The 16,917-nt window shown below is 38.8% G+C and overlaps 1 protein-coding gene across 1 annotated transcript in view; it reads left to right on the top strand.

The window, feature by feature from the left end:
• MYO3A (myosin IIIA) overlaps nucleotides 1–16,917 on the top strand; it is a 206,224-nt gene that overhangs the window by 157,948 nt on the left and 31,359 nt on the right. The window contains exons 26-29 of the mRNA XM_053572763.1: nucleotides 957–1,119; nucleotides 2,692–2,815; nucleotides 6,010–6,910; nucleotides 9,197–9,341. Coding sequence (XP_053428738.1) covers nucleotides 957–1,119; nucleotides 2,692–2,815; nucleotides 6,010–6,910; nucleotides 9,197–9,341 — 1,333 coding nt within the window. The remainder of the gene's footprint in view (nucleotides 1–956; nucleotides 1,120–2,691; nucleotides 2,816–6,009; nucleotides 6,911–9,196; nucleotides 9,342–16,917) is intronic.

The raw sequence follows: 16,917 nt of genomic DNA, 5'->3' as shown, positions 1-16,917 counted from the left end.
TTAATTAACAAATTTTAATTAAACATGGGCCCTTCTCTGTCTTATTTTCTCTACCGACAACACTCCTAGCCCCCACAGGACAGTGACTCGGCCATACATCTGTGTGTCCCCAGCAGATAAGTAAATAGTAGGTCTCAACAAAACATTTAGTTTGTTGACTCCATATAACTATGTGTAGAGTTTGGAACTCTATATAACTATAACTATCCTCTGTCTTACAATTAGATTGGTAAGACTTTTTTTTATTTCCAGTGTTTAATTGGGTACGCACACAGGCAGGACACAGGTTTGGAGTCACTGCGTCCTCATGCACAATTATATTCTTTCCCATAAAGAACCCAGTTCCATCCAGGATCCGCTATTACATTTTACATCAAATCTGGTATCTGAAGAAAAGAGACACATTTAATATGTTCATTTAAAGTTATGTATTTTACAGAAAGATTAAAAATTCAAGTCACACAAAACTCAAAAACTGTATTAGAAGTTGGAATATAAAACTCAGATCCACCTGGAATGAATAAAGGACAGAAGTTCTGTACCTACCTGTGTTAAAACCCGTAAAATGTAGTGAAATGTGCTAGATTTTTAAATTTGGGAAATATGATGGTGTTTAAAAAATAAAAAGCATACAAATTAGCTTAGCCCAGAAAATAGGATGCTAGAACTGTGCTGAAGGAGTTCCATACCCTCCCCTCCTGTTGGCCCATCCCACAAAACCTAAAATTACCTGTTATAAATAAACAGTCTGATTACCATCTTTTTCACTTCTTCTCAAAGATTTTCTTCAAGCATAGAAATCTGTACTGCCATAGTCACTGCCAAGCCAAAGAAGTAAAAGACCGCGATTTTCAAAAATCTAAAACAACTTAGAATAGTTGTTCAAAGCACAGCACACAACTGCTTCGCTTGTACATGCCATGGTTTTATGTGTATTTTATTTTAATTTTTTTAAGGTGTTTCTTAAATATTATCATGTGGAACAGTTAAATCTAATGCGAAAGGAAGCCATTGACAAGCTTATTTTGATTCAAGCCTGTGTCAGAGCATTCTTGGGTTCAAGAAGATACCAAAAAATACAGGAAAAAAGGAAAGCAAGCGCTATAATAATACAGTCAGGTAATCACTCAGACCGTCTCCCAGGGTAACAAAGCTGAATGTTATGTTCAGATATGGCATAGAATCAAATCTTATGACACTTCTTATAGGCAAACTTCCCAGTCCTATGTCACATTTATATTGAATTCCAGACTGCATTGCCTTGAAACTTTCTCTATAGCAAACCTAATCAAATTGTTTTTAGTGATTGACACTTTTAATATTTGAATAAATGTTTTGTCGTAAATAAAATAATTTCATTTGTAAACTTTCTGTCAAGAATTAATGAAACATAATTGACCTATTGTGCAAGACACAGCGGGTGATTAAATTAATTCTAGATCTTGAGAATCTGATTATCATAACTCATCGGACAATAAGATTCTTCCCATTGTCATTATAAAGGTTACACTTGCCATAATTTTTGACAACCTAATTAAATCTTATTTTATTAAAGGTCACCCATTTCTTTCTGTGGGGAAATAATATTTATTATAACTGTACTTTATTTAACAAATTTTTATTAAAAATGCATTAATGGACTTTGGATTTCATTTGCTATTTTTCCCTAAGAAATGAAATATAGATGGAGCCTAGCATAGCGTGGCACACTTTCAAACTTTTTTGACTGGACACCCATAGTAAAAAAAAAAAAAAAAAAAATGTATTTTACTTCATAATCTGATACATTCTAGTATTTTCTGTTTCTCTATCTTCCATTTCATTTTTAAATGCTAGATTTGGCTTACTAAATTAATTTTGTGATCCACTTAATGGTTCGCAGCTTTTATTCTGAAGAACACTGAGGTTTCTGTCTCCATCCTGTGGATCAGGAATGGGCATCATCGCCTCTTTTGCAAATTTAAGCCCTTAACTTCTCACGAAAACATCAAAATGCAAACCCATCAAATGGAGATCGAATCCCTTATCCATGATTTCAAAATTCATAAAGTTCAGGAAAAAAATATTTTCCATAATTTATTTGGCAGGAAAACATGCCCCAATGTGAAGTGAGGTTATTTATAGTTCTTTATTCATCCCACTTAGTGAAAATATTCTGTGTTTTTCTGAAGAAATATTCATGTCTTTGATTATGGGGTACTGCCCTGGCATGGAGAATGTTACAGAATGTATATATTTTCTCTGTATTAACTTTTTAAAGTTAAAAAATACATATTCAAACTGAATTCTGAAATGTATCTGGCTCCAGGGATAATTGGCCAAAATGTCCAAAAATCATTTGGACATGACATTTTTGGCAAAAACAAAATAAAACAAAACAAAAAATGAATTGCTAGCAAATTTTAAGCAAGTGACTACATTTTGTCATCAACTTTGTTCATTTCTATCACTTTGGTGTAATTTTTGCACTCTCTGTAATATGAAAGATACTTCAGTTATTCTATTGCTTTAGCTTTCCATCCAGAAGAGTCTTGTTAAGGAATCCCATTTTTTAATGAATCCATTTTATTTGGCATCTTTAATTTCTTATTCCTCTTTGACACTGATGGTTAAAGCCTCTTGTTTTTACTGATTTAAATAATGTTTGTTTGTTTCTTATGATTAACGCAACTCTGGGCTTGTCTGTTTCAGCTGCAAGAGGACACCTGGTCCGGAAACAAAGAAAACAAATTGTTAACATGAAAAACACAGCAGTAACCACCATTCAGATTTATGACCAGGAATTTGACTACAAGAAAAACTTTGAAAATAAAAGGTATGATGATGTTTATTCGTACACCATTGTGATGTACCGATTTTTCAAGCCTATAAAGTCATAGACTAAGGTTCACGATTTTTCTCATTTATAGCCAGGGTCCTGATACAGACACATCAAATGTCAGTGAACACCCACCAGCCACTTTTGTGTTCTTTATCCTATTTGAGAATTTATTGGCATCTCACATTTTCCCTCTCAAAGTCTTTCTTCCATGACTTCTACCAGACTGTTTTTTATAATTCTGCTTCTAATTCTGGAGTATCTTTTGTTAATATCCCCTCCCTTTCCCAACATTTAAATCCTCTTTCACATCTAGATGTGCCCCTGTGTCTTCTCATTCATTTCCATGGCCTAAATAGGCAAGATGTCACTGACCCCTAACTGGTCCCCAGCTGCCTGTCGTCTTCTGAGTCTTCATGTCTGTATTTCCAAAGGCATATTAGTAAATCCACTTGAATTCATTTGTCCAGCAGGCTTTATGCTTGACGGTGGGGACACAGAGATAAAGGATACAAAACCCTTACACTCAAATTTCTCACAGTATTATTCAGAAAATACGACCAATAATCTAGAATAATTAGATGATTCTAATAAAAAATGGGTTAACTCTGCTATAAAAATATGCAAGAGATGGCAGGGTAGGCAAGGAAGATGGAATCCTGCCTTGGTTGGTAGTGATCAGGGAAAGAGGAAAATATCTAGATTTGGCCCAAGTAGTGAAATTCGAATTGATCCAAAGATGGACAAGTGATTGTCCAGGAAGAGGAGGATCCCACCTAGGTCCCTTGTCTTTAATGTCAGACTCCGCCTGGAAAGGGTAAAAAAATGAGATGGAAAAAGATGGACTAATTTTACCAGCTCTATAAATTTAAATTAGTACTTGTAGATACATGTATTACATTTAATAAAGAGATCACATATTCAGTTAGCTAATTTGCTACCACCTTTCTCCCGAGGACACCCGGGATTAGCTTTCAATTTAGCAGATATTTATTAGGCATCTACAACACACAACTGTGGTCCCCAACTCCAGGCCACAGACCAGTATTGATCCGTGGCCTATTAGGAACTGAACCTCACAGCAGAAGGTGACTGGTGGCTGTGAGTGAGTGAAGCTTCATCTGTATTTACAGCTGTTCCCCATCACTGAGCTCTGCCTCCTGTCGCATCAGCAGTAGAATTAGTTTCTCATAGGAGCACAAACTCTACTGTAATCTGTGCATACGAGGGATATAGGTTGTGTGCTCTTTATGAGAATCTAATCCCCCTCCCTTGGTCTTGGAAAAGCTGTTTTCCATGAAACCATTCCCCAGTGCCAAAAATGTTGGGCACCACTGCTTCTAAGATCCAATTAGGGCACACAAGTGTGAATAAGAAACTGTCCCTACGTGGTATGGGATGGGGAATTTGACATTTATTGGACTGTCACAGGAGGTGGACCACAAAGTCACACATAAAAGAAATACCAGCAGAGAGTTGAGGAAAGCTCAGAGGAAGGAGAGAAGAAGGTTTGGGAGGAGAGAGGCAAGAGGGCCTGACATGCGCCCCATTCCTGGGAACTGCAGACTGACACTCTTGGCCCTCCAAAACTTCTGATTTTCCTTTTCCCCCAGCGTCCTACAGCCCCTTGTTGTCACTTTACCTTTCACTGATAGAGTCCCTTACCTGGGACCCAGAAAAATACAGTTGGGAGCTACAGAAAAGGTCCAGTCCCATGAGCCTGTCTAGCACAAGTTAGAAGAGATCTCCAGTCCCTCCCAGTCTGGAACTCTGAAAGGTTGATCCTCAGAAGCATCACTGCACATGGTCTTTATGTCCTACAAGAGCGGCACTAGCCTCAGGCACAGAGTAGAGCAGTGGCTCTCGACCTGTGTGTCGCAACCCCTTTGGGAACTGAGCAACTGTATTAGAGGTCAGAAGGTTGAGAACCACTGGAGTAGACATATATAAATATATGTCTATATGTCTGTAACATAAATCCAGCCACATAATTGACATGGGATCTTCGGCAGTGGATACAACAAGGTTTCACCAGCAAAATGCATATAAAATATCAAAACTAACTTAACTTATACTTGGATGTTTGGGGAGTATAGTAAGTTAAAGACTGCATGCTCATCTTGTCTTACTATGTATCAGTTCTATTTTAAGTCAATATAAGCTTCTATTAAGATAAGCATTCTCAAGGAAGTAGAATGGAGGAATTCAAAATACTTGCATAGCCATCAAAACTGTGGGGATTTTTGGTTCCCTACATAGTTTTCTGACTGATCCTGGAAGGACTCTGTTAAGCCTTCTGTAAGAACCAGGGATGTCACAGTAGGACTATGAAGTGGCAAATAGAATTAGCTTTTTCCAGGTTTTACTCAAAGAAGAGTTCTTCCTCACAAAAAGATTGCAGAAGACCCAAACTTGCAGAAGACCCAAACTCTCACACGGGCTTCTGGTCCAAGATGAAAAGTTGGGGGCATTGGCACCCCCAGGGAGCATAGAGAGATGTTAGAATGTCATGGTGTCAGGTTATGACCCTGTCACTAAACCTTAATACTCTTTCCTTGGCTATATTGCTCTTGTGGGAGTTTTACCTTGGCTGGGGAAAAAAATGTCTAGAAAAGACATTATCTCCAAGTTAAAGGGAAATAATTTTGGAATGATATTGAGGAAGTACCAACTGTGAAATTTGGGCCAACATATTACATATTACATGATCATGAACTGTAGCAAGGATATTGCTTTTCCTTTAATTTTTACAAGATATTTGCTGTGATAAGTAAACTTAGTGCTTATTCAAGTACAGTACATCAGCCTGGCTAATGTCCTTACTGCTCTCCAAACTAAGTGGGTTGTCCACAACATCTCTTAACTGTAGGTACTTTGGAAAAGGACACGTTTTGAAGAGATTAAATTCCTAGAATTTTGATATCTCATTAAATGAAAATATGCTTCTGCCTATGCCAGGATACTCCCCACTCTGTGTTGAATCTGGTTTGCTCTTTATTTGAGTGGCCATCGCAGTTGTCACTAGAGAGAACATTAGGGGAAGAACTAGAGTCAAGTGACTTGATAAGTTTTTGTTTTAAGATTTGTTCGTCTTGCTTTTCTCCCATCATTACATAGCAGGTGGCTACTGCCAAAAACAAGTGAGACTCTAGTTTAGCGCCATATATTCAGATATGATGTGTTTTGCACAGGGAATCTTTTGCAAAGAAACAAACAGAAAATGTGATCTCTGCTGATGAAAGAGTCGTTCCACCTCCAAACAATAAAGGGAGCACCACTGGAGTGAATAATGCTACTTTCAGAGCTGAAGAGGAGGCCACTAATGCTGTTGAGAGCAACAACAGGGGATACCAAACTCTGAAAAAAATCAATAATGTGCATGAAGAGGAGGCTAAGCAGGAATTGCACCTGGTGGGGGACCCTTGGGCAGAAGTAAACCCCAAACAGAAGTGTATCAAAGACTCGGAAGAGAAGAGTCCACTAAGGAGAGTGGACTCAGAGGAGGCTGAGATCCAGAGTTACTACCAGGGGTACGCAGAGGAGAAGAATTGTGAAGAGTCAAGGGCAGCGTATCTGGAAAGGAAGAGCGCACCAGGAAGGCCAAGCCACCCAGGGCCTTGGTCAACTGAAAATGAGATGTCTTTTAAAAACACTCTGGAACCCAGTCGTGGCCAAAGGTCAGTTTCTGAACATGCAAATAGCAAAGAAAAAGAGAAGAAGACATCTGTGGTTACCCAGAACGCACCGATGTTCAGCCAGGAGAGAGGCCATCTGAGACATGGGACAGACAAAGAGAGGCAAGTGGAACCCGCCATCCCAGCCCAGGAAGAAGAAGATAAAGCAGCCGTGTTCATTCAGAGTAAATACCGGGGTTATAAGAGAAGGCAGCAGTTAAGGAAGGATGGACTGACGTCTTCTTTTAAGAATCAAAAGATGGTCGCAACTACAACAGAAGGAACAAGAAACCCTCACAGTTTGTATTCCCAGCCCCCAAAACATGGGGAGACCTATAACACCAAGATGGAGGATAACAGAGCCCCAAAAGCAATCTTAGCAAAGGAAGTGCATGATTTGGCGAGTTTTTCAAAACAGGTAAGTAAAATAAACACATTTATTTACTAAAAAAAAAAATCTCTAGGAACTACAGAAGAACTGAATTAAACAAATAACTGGTAGACTATTTCATCTGGGTGTGTGAGAGACTGCAAAGCCTTTTAATATAATCAAATGTTTTGAGGATTGTGCTATTCAAATAACTGTGAACTTGTGACCAAGTTTACCATGAAAAAATTGTATAAAATAAGACATAAAGTTTGTGTAGTGAAGATACTACGGGTTGGCTTTTACAGCTTACTGAAATGCTAGGGTTGACGGTGCAAAACTTGGTGCATCTATGAGATCTTTAGTTACAGCTAAAAAGTTGTTCTTGTTCTAAGTTTTCAAAGTTTCTACTAAAAATAGAAAAACTAACCAGGTGTTGTGGTGGGTGCCTATAGTCTCAGCTACTTGAGAGGCTGAGGCAAGAAGATCGCTTGAACCCCAGAGTTTGAGGTTGCTGTGAGCTGTGACACCACAGCACTCTACCCAGAGTGACAGAGACTCTGTCTCAAAATATATATACATATATATATATATATAAAATTAGGTATCAGAGTCAGATATGTGGCCATACTGAGGCATCTATGGCATGGGAGTGAAAGTCTGCATGGGACATCATGGTAATTATGGGCAATAAAGAATCAGAAAGAAAAACCACAGAGAAAAATGACCTCTTGGAGAATATTTTGTGCCAGAAATAGCATGTTTTGTCTGTTTCTATGGGACAGTTATAGGAAGCAATAAGTTTTAGGGCTTCTTATGGACATGGAAAAAAAATAGTGGTATATGTATATTCACCACAGAGGAATGCATCTGCTCCTAATGCATAAGTGCTATGGGCCAGGCACGGTGGCTCACACCTGTAATCCTAGCGCTCTGGGAGGCCAAGGTGGGTAGATCGCCTGAGCTTAGGAGTTCAAGACCAGGCTGAGCAAGAGCAAGACCCATTCTTTGGTAAAAATAGAAAAAACTAGCTGGGCGTTGTAGCAGGCCTATAAGTCCTGCCTACTTGGGAGGCTAGGGCAAGAGGATCTCTTGAGCCAAGGAGTTTTAGGTAGGTTGCTGTGAGCAGTGATGCCACAGTACTCTACCCAGAGCAACAGAGTGAGACTCTGTCTCAAAAAAATAAAATAAAATAAATAAAATAGTGCTATGGAACGATCACGGGAACCAACTTCTATAAATACCAATTCCAGTTCTTCCTTTCTCTTTGTAGGTGTTTGACCTTAAGAAAATCACTTTACGTGTCAGCACTGTTATTTTCTCCAGTGTAAAGTAAAGCTTTAACTAGATGACTTCCAAAATACATGAATTACCCAAGTAGTCAGAGGCGTATAGTAATATAAGAAATACAAGGAGTGTTAAGATACATCAAGATACATCATAATGGGTTAATTCAAAAAAGGATCGTTTAATGCCCCTGTGTCCCTAACCTCTGCTTTTTGTCTCTGCCAGTGGCTGAGCCCAGAGGAAGCTCAGTAAACTACCCTTGGGCCTGTCAGTAGGGACCTGCCATTGATTAATTTACTCAGCCCCTTCCTGTTCTTTTCTTGTTTTTTAAGCACATGTACAATAGTGAATTAACGTGGGTGCGGTTCTTCCCTTCCCTGATACATACATTTTCTCACTCCAAAGACCAAATCAGGGATTAGAACCCAGACCTGCTTCATAACTACCATGTTGAGAAGATGTAGCATTACCATGTCACCCAGCTAGAACTGGTGAATAACACCATGAGCGTGGATTCAGCACTCCAAGGGGACAAAGCTGGGGGCAGAAAAACAGGAGCCCCACGCTCCAGCTGGCAGGACATGTTACCAGAGCTAGACGCAGAGCAGACAGAGGCAGGAGGTAGAACTCAGATGAGAGCATCCCTGAAGTCAGGATAAGACTAGAAAAGGAATGAAGGGGGTTCACATGATCAAAGGCGGCAGAGGGGTCCTCAGAAGCAGAAAGGCGGATGCTGAGGACAGATACCAGCTCTTAGGAACCCAGGAAGGAGTTCATCAGGATAGAATTCTGGGGGTGTCGTGATGTATCTGGCAGTTTTTAATGAAAAATTCAGTGAGATAGCCAAGCAGCACGGGGGGTGGGGGGGTTGTGTCCAGTGAGGGTTTTATCTTGGACTCAGGTGCAAGGGTATGGGCAGGTTTGGGGGAAGAGCATGAAAGTCCCCAGGGGTGTTCAGGAGGAATTGATCAGTCCCCAGGGTGCCTACGGAACTCTCTGCATCTCCCCCCCAGCCCGATTTAATAATCTGACACATGACCTTCTTTTTAGATATCAAAGTTATCTGAAGAATACTTCATTCTGCAGAAAAAATTGAATGAAATGATTTTGTCCCAGCAACTGAAGCCACTTTATCCGGGTGTCTCTCCCCATAAGCCAATTAATAGACAGGTGTCATCTCAGCAGCACCTCTCAGGTAAAAATCAGAAGGATCAGAACTTCCTGAAGGGGAAGGAAATGCCAGGGGCTTTATCTGTTTATTCATTTCCCGCCTTTATCCTTTGGCAGATTTGGAGTGACTGTGCCCTGTCTTGGGGAAACCTTTGTTTCTTTTCTTATCCGCAGATACACATTTCCACAGAATGTTCTACCCAAGTTTCTCTCACTTCACTTTCCTCCTCTTCTCATCTTTTCCTTTTTCTACCTTTTATTCACTTTGACCAGAACTTGGCATATGACACCAGAAGGGAATAGGAAGGTGATGTAGAAGGGGGCTGGGACGCTGCTCTTATACGAGAGGGTAAGCATTTTGTTAATGTCTATAACCTTGAGTACAAAGTTGGACGCTTAATTTTATACACTCATCCTAGAAAAACAACCGTGTACCTCATTGCTGAATATCACCATGATCCCTTTTGACATAGTCCCCTTAGAAAGCTATGCACTGACACAGCACCGACTCCAGCCTTCAAAGGACTTTTTCTAGGGTGTGTTTGCAAACTTAATTGTCAGAGCTCATATGATGAGAGCTCTGATGGCCATTCTGGAAAAAGAGTTCCAAAATCACTTTGAAGCATGGACTAGATGCTGGTGTCAAGGCACAGTTTCCCAAGGGGAGGACTTCAAAGGTGACCACAGTGATATTCAGCAGCGAGGTATGTAGCACGCTTTCTAGGATGAGTTTGTAATTCACACAGAAGCCAGGTGGTACAAATATGAATGAGTTATATATCTCATCTCTAAAATAGAAAGTAAAGAGAGCTCAGAAGTTGTAACATGTCTCTGGTGACCATTTACCATCCTAAGCTTATTGACTATTTTTCTTCCTTCATAAGAAGCGATATTAACTCCCCAAAAGTCTTTAAAAAATGATTTTTTTCAGTGCCCCCAAAGCAATGATTTTATCTACAACCTCACAATTCAGTGAGAATCATTTAAGTATTTTAATTATGTTATATACTAATTATAAAAAGCAATTTGCCCTACATAAGTTTACACTCTAAAATGTGAATTTCTGACAAACCACCTGAATTCGTTTGAACAAAACACTTAGCCTTAGAAGGAAATAGCTGAATTTTTTGCACCCAAGTTATTTTTCCTTATCTCTTAATTGTTACCAGTTCTGAACCACAATTAACATGGAAGCAAAGAAGCTAACTACATGCTTCTTCCTAACTTCCCAGTAATATTTGATAAAAATGCACATAAAAAGGCCAACAGTGTCAACAGCATTTCCAAAATTGGGTTTTGTCATATTTTGACACTATATTACTTAGCTACATAAGATCAAGTCAAAGGGAAATTGCATAGTGTAGTTAATGCAATATTATAATATAGCCAAGAAAGTAAAGTCATAGAGTATTTACAAATTCGTATTGCCAAAGAAAATGCCTCCTTTTCAAATCTCCAGTATTTTTTTTTTTTTTATTCAGTTTTTGGCTGGGGCTGGGTTTGAGCCCACCACCTCCGGCACATGGAGCTGGTGCCCTACTCCTTGAGCCACAGGCACCACCCCTCTCCAGTAAATTTTTAAAAATTGTTCTTATAGCTGAACCTCCTGGACCAATCCACAAACTTGCTAATATCAGAACTAAACCAGATTACATTTTCTGATCGCGATGAAAAAACAAATCTGCAAATTATAATACAAATCAATAGCATATTTCAAAATGAAGAATTATAATTAGAGTTATAAATTATTTCAAAATAATAAAATCAAGAATATTCATATATAAAAACTATGAATGGGAAGCAGCCAGATCTAAACTTATTAAAAAAATTCCAATCATCAAAAGTTTTCATTATTAATGAAAGAGAAAATAAATTTTAAAAGGGTGTAAGTTAAGAAATTTTTTTTTTTCTTTTTTTTTTATTGTTGGGGATTCATTGAGGGTACAATAAGCCAGTTACACTGATTGCAATTGTTAGGTAAAGTCCCTCTTGCAATCATGTCTTGCCCCCATAAAGTGTGACACACACTAAGGCCCCACCCCCCACCCTCCCTCTCTCTTTCTGCTCCCCCCCCCCATAACCTTAATTGTCATTAATTGTCCTCATATCAAGATTGAGTACATAGGATTCATGCTTCTCCATTCTTGTGATGCTTTACTAAGAATAATGTCTTCCACTTCCATCCAGGTTAATACGAAGGATGTAAAGTCTCCATTTTTTTTAATGGCTGAATAGTATTCCATGGTATACATATACCACAGCTTGTTAATCCATTCCTGGGTTGGTGGGCATTTAGGCTGTTTCCACATTTTGGCGATTGTAAATTGAGCTGCAATAAACAGTCTAGTACAAGTGTCCTTATGATAAAAGGATTTTTTTCCTTCTGGGTAGATGCCCAGTAATGGGATTGCAGGATCGAATGGGAGGTCTAGGTTGAGTGCTTTGAGGTTTCTCCATACTTCCTTCCAGAAAGGTTGTACTAGTTTGCAGTCCCACCAGCAGTGTAAAAGTGTTCCCTTCTCTCCACATCCACGCCAGCATCTGCAGTTTTGAGATTTTGTGATGTGGGCCATTCTCTCTGGGGTTAGATGATATCTCAGGGATGTTTTGATTTGCATTTCTCTAATATATAGAGATGATGAACATTTTTTCATGTGTTTGTTAGCCATTCGTCTGTCGTCTTTAGAGAAAGTTCTATTCATGTCTCTTGCCCATTGATATAAGGGATTGTTGGCTTTTTTCATGTGGATTAATTTGAGTTCTCTATAGATCCTGGTTATCAAGCTTTTGTCTGATTGAAAATATGCAAATATCCTTTCCCATTGTGTGGGTTGTCTCTTTGCTTTGGTTATCGTCACCTTAGCTGTACAGAAGCTTTTCAGTTTAATGAAGTCCCATTTGTTTATTTTTGTTGTTGTTGCAATTGCCATGGCAGTCTTCTTCATGAAGTCTTCCCCCAGGCCAATATCTTCCAGTGTTTTTCCTATGCTTTCTTTGAGGATTTTTATTGTTTCGTGCCTTAAATTTAAGTCCTTTATCCATCTTGAATCAATTTTTGTGAGTGGGGAAAGGTGTGGGTCCAGTTTCAGTCTTTTACACGCAGACATCCAATTCTCCCAACACCATTTATTGAATAGGGAGTCTTTCCCCCAGGGTAAGTTCTTGTTTGGTTTATCGAAGATTAGGTGGTTGTAAGATGTTAGTTTCATTTCTTGGTGTTCAATTCGATTCCAAGTGTCTATGTCTCTGTTTTTGTGCCAGTACCATGCTGTCTTGAGCACTATGGCTTTGTAGTACAGACTAAAATCTGGTATGCTGATGCCCCCAGCTTTATTTTTGTTACTAAGAACTGCCTTAGCTATACGGGGTTTTTTCCGGTTCCATACAAAACGCAGAATCATTTTTTCCAAATCTTGAAAGTACGATGTAGGTACTTTGATAGGAATGGCATTGAATAGGTAGATTGCTTTGGGAAGTATAGACATTTTAACAATGTTGATTCTTCCCATCCATGAGCATGGTATGTTCTTCCATTTGTTAATATCCTCTGCTATTTCCTTTCTGAGGAGTTCATAGTTTTCTTTATAGAGGTCCTTCACCTCCTTCGTTAGGTATATTCCTAGGTATTTCATTTTCTTTGAAACTATGGTGAAGGGAGTTGTGTCCTTAATTAGCTTCTCCTCTTGACTGTTATTGGTGTATACAAAGGCTACTGACTTGTGGACATTGATTTTATATCCTGAAACATTACTGTATTTTTTGATGACTTCTAGTAGTCTTGTGGTTGAGTCTTTGGGGTTCTCTAAGTATAAGATCATGTCGTCAGCAAAGAGGGAGAGTTTGACCTCTTCTGCTCCCATTTGGATTCCCTTTATTTCCTTGTCTTGCCTAATGGTATTGGCTAGAACTTCCAGCACTATGTTGAATAGTAAAGGTGACAGAGGACAACCTTGTCTGGTTCCAGTTCTAAGAGGAAAAGCTTTCAGTTTTACTCCATTCAGTAAAATATTGGCTGTGGGTTTGTCATAGATAGCTTCAATCAGTTTTAGAAATGTGCCACCTATGCCTATACTCTTCAGTGTTCTAATTAGAAAAGGATGCTGGATTTTATCAAATGCTTTTTCTGCATCTATTGAGAGGATCATGTGATCTTTATTTTTGCCTCTGTTAATATGGTGGATAACGTTTATGGACTTGCGTATGTTGAACCAGCCTTGCATCCCTGGGATGAAGCCTGCTTGATCATGATGAATGACTTTTTTGATGATAAGCTGTAATCTATTGGCTAGGATTTTGTTGAGAATTTTTCCATCTATATTCATGAGTGAGATTGGTCTGAAATTCTCCTTTTTGTTTGGGTCTTTTCCTGGTTTTGGTATCAGGGTGATGTTTGCTTCATAGAATGTGTTGGGGAAGATTCCTTCTTCCTCAATTTTTTGGAATAATTTCTGCAGTACAGGAATAAGCTCTTCCTTGAAGGTTTGATAGAATTCTGGAGTGAAGCCATCTGGACCAGGGCATTTTTTAGTTGGAAGCTTTTTTATTGTTTCTTTGATCTCAGTGCTTGAAATTGGTTTGTTCAGGAGGTCTATTTCTTCCTGGCCAAGTCTAGGGAGAGGGTGTGATTCCAAATATTGATCCATTTCCTTCACATTGTCAAATTTCTGGGCATAGAGTTTCTGGTAGTATTCAGAGATGATCTCTTGTATCTCTGTGGGATCAGTTGTTATTTCCCCTTTATCATTTCTGATTGAGGTTACTAGAGATTTTACTTTTCTATTTCTAGTTAGTCTGGCCAATGGTTTATCTATTTTATTTATTTTTTCAAAAAACCAACTCCTTGTTTCATTAATTTTCTGAATGATTCTTTTGTTTTCAATTTCATTGATCTCTGATTTGATTTTGGATATTTCTTTTCTTCTACTGAGTTTAGGCTTAGATTGTTCTTCTTTTTCCAATTCCATAAGGTCTCTTGTGAGATTGTTGATGTGCTCTCTGTCTGTTTTTCGAATGTAGGCATCTAAAGCGATGAATTTTCCTCTCAAAACTGCTTTTGCAGTATCCCACAGGTTTTGGTAGCTTGTGTCTTCATTGTTGTTATGCTTAAGGAAGTTAGTGATTTCCTGTTTGATTTCTTCCTGCACCCATCTGTTATTCAACAGAAGATTGTTTAATTTCCATGCCTTTGGATGGGGTCGAGCATTTTTTTTAGAGTTGAGTTCCACCTTTAGTGCCTTATGGTCTGAAAAGATACAAGGTAAAATTTCAATTCTTTTGATTCTGTTGATATTTGTTTTGTGTCCCAGGATATGATCAATTTTGGAGAATGTTCCATGGGGTGATGAGAAGAATGTATATTCTTTATCTTTGGGGTGGAGTGTTCTATATGCGTCTATCAAGCATAATTGTTCTAGGGTCTCATTTAAATCTCTTATATCTTTGTTTAATTTCTGTTTAGAGGATCTGTCCAGCTCTGTAAGAGGTGTGTTAAAGTCCCCTGTTATGATGGTATTATCAGATATCATATTGCTCAGACTGAGTAAGGTCTGTTTCAAGAATCTGGGAGCATTTAAATTTGGTGCATAGATATTTAGAATTGAAATGTCTTCTTGTTGTAGTTTTCCCTTGACCAATATAAAGTGACCATCTTTGTCTTTTTTGACTTTAGTTGCTTTAAATCCACATGTATCTGAAAATAAGATTGCAACTCCTCTTTTCTTCTGAATTCCATTTGCCTGAAAAATTGTCTTCCAACCCTTGACTCGGAGCTTTAATTTGTCTTTTGAAGCCAGGTGTGTTTCTTGCAGACAGCAAATGGATGGCTTGTGTTTTTTAATCCAGTCAGCCAATCTATGTCTCTTCAGTGGGGAATTCAAGCCATTAACATTTATGGAGATAATTGATAAGTGTGGTAGTATTCTATTCGTCTTATTTGGTGAGAGTCCATTGCTTAGTTTTATCTTTTGCATCAGTGTGGAGGTTAGGTTCTGTCCTTTGATTTCTGAGTTCTTACTTTGCTGCTGATCCATTGTGGTGGTCAGTGTGCAGAACAGGTTGAAGTATTCCCTGTAGAGCTGGTCTTGTTGTGGCGAATTTCCTCAATGTTTGTATATCCGTAAATGATTTGATTTCTCCATCAATTTTGAAGCTTAGCTTAGCAGGGTACAGAATTCTGGGCTGAAAATTGTTCTGTTTAAGTAGATTAAAGGTAGATGACCATTGTCTTCTTGCTTGGAAAGTTTCATTAGAGAAGTCTGCGGTAACTCTGATGGATTTGCCCCTGTAGGTCAACTGGCGCTTACTCCTGGCAGCTTGCAGAATCTTTTCTTTTGTCTTGACTTTGGACAGGTTCATCACAATGTGTCTTGGAGAAGCTCGGTTAGAGTTGAGGCGACCTGGTGTCCGATAGCCCTCTGAAAGCAGTGTGTCAGAATCTTTGGTGATGTTTGGGAAATTTTCTTTTATAATATTCTCTAGTATGGCTTCCATTCCTCTGGGGCATTCTTCTTCCCCTTCTGGAATTCCTATAACTCGTATGTTGGAACGTTTCATAAAGTCCCATAATTCTGACAGTGAACGTTCTGCTTTCTCTCTCTTCTTTTCTGCCTCTTTTACTATCTGAGTTATCTCAAAAACTTTGTCTTCTACCTCTGAAATTCTTTCTTCTGCATGGTCTAACCTGTTGCTGATACTTTCCATTGCATCTTTAAGTTCCCTGATTGACTGTTTCATTTCCTTCAGCTCTGCTATATCCTTTTTATATTCTTCATATCGTTCATCTCTGATTTGATTCTGTTTTTGGATTTCCTTTTGGTTATTTTCCACTTTATTAGCAGTTTCCTTCATTGTTTCCATCATTTCTTTCATTGTTTTCAACATGTGTATTCTAAATTCCCTTTCTGTCATTCCTAACATTTCTGTATAGGTGGAATCCTCTGCAGTAGCTACCTCATGGTCCCTTGGCGGGGTGTTCTGGACTGGTTCTTCATGTTGCCTGGAGTTTTCTGCTGATTCTTCCTCATGAGTGATTTCTTTTATCTGTTTCCTTGCCCTAATTTTCCTTTCACTTCCTCTTGCTCTTTAAGTTCTTGTGCCTGTGGACTAAGGGTTACAGGACCAGAAAGGTGAGAAGGTTGAAGAGCAAAAAAGGGATGAAAGAAAGGAGGACCGAGTGATAAGAAAAAAAAGAAAGATAGAGAAAGGAGAGGGGGTAGGGATAAGGAATATTGACAAAAAGAAGAGAGGCACAGAAAGAGGGAGACAGGGCAATATAGGTGTACAGTAGGGTACTTTGACACAACCTTAAAAAACCCCACCTTCTGGGGGTTGGGTGCCCAGTTGGGTGGTTCCCTTGAGGTCAGCAGCTCTTTGCTAACCTGGTCAGACACAGTACCCCACCTCCACCAAGTAGAGAGGAAAGACAAAAATGCTATAAATCAAACTAAAACAAGCAAACAGAAAACTTTATGGCGATAAAATTGGGTGAAAAACCAAGTGATAGCGGTAGAAACACTAGCAAAAATGAAGTTGTAGTTATTAAAAAAGGCAGCAATGGGAAATTATAATTAAACTAGAAAAATTGAGAAAGAAAAAGGGATCTG

This window comes from Nycticebus coucang, chromosome 20 (genome assembly GCF_027406575.1).
Source record: "Nycticebus coucang isolate mNycCou1 chromosome 20, mNycCou1.pri, whole genome shotgun sequence".
Taxonomy (NCBI): Eukaryota; Metazoa; Chordata; class Mammalia; order Primates; family Lorisidae; genus Nycticebus; species Nycticebus coucang.
Note: the sequence above shows the minus strand (reverse complement) of the source record. Positions and strands in the feature narration are given on the sequence as shown.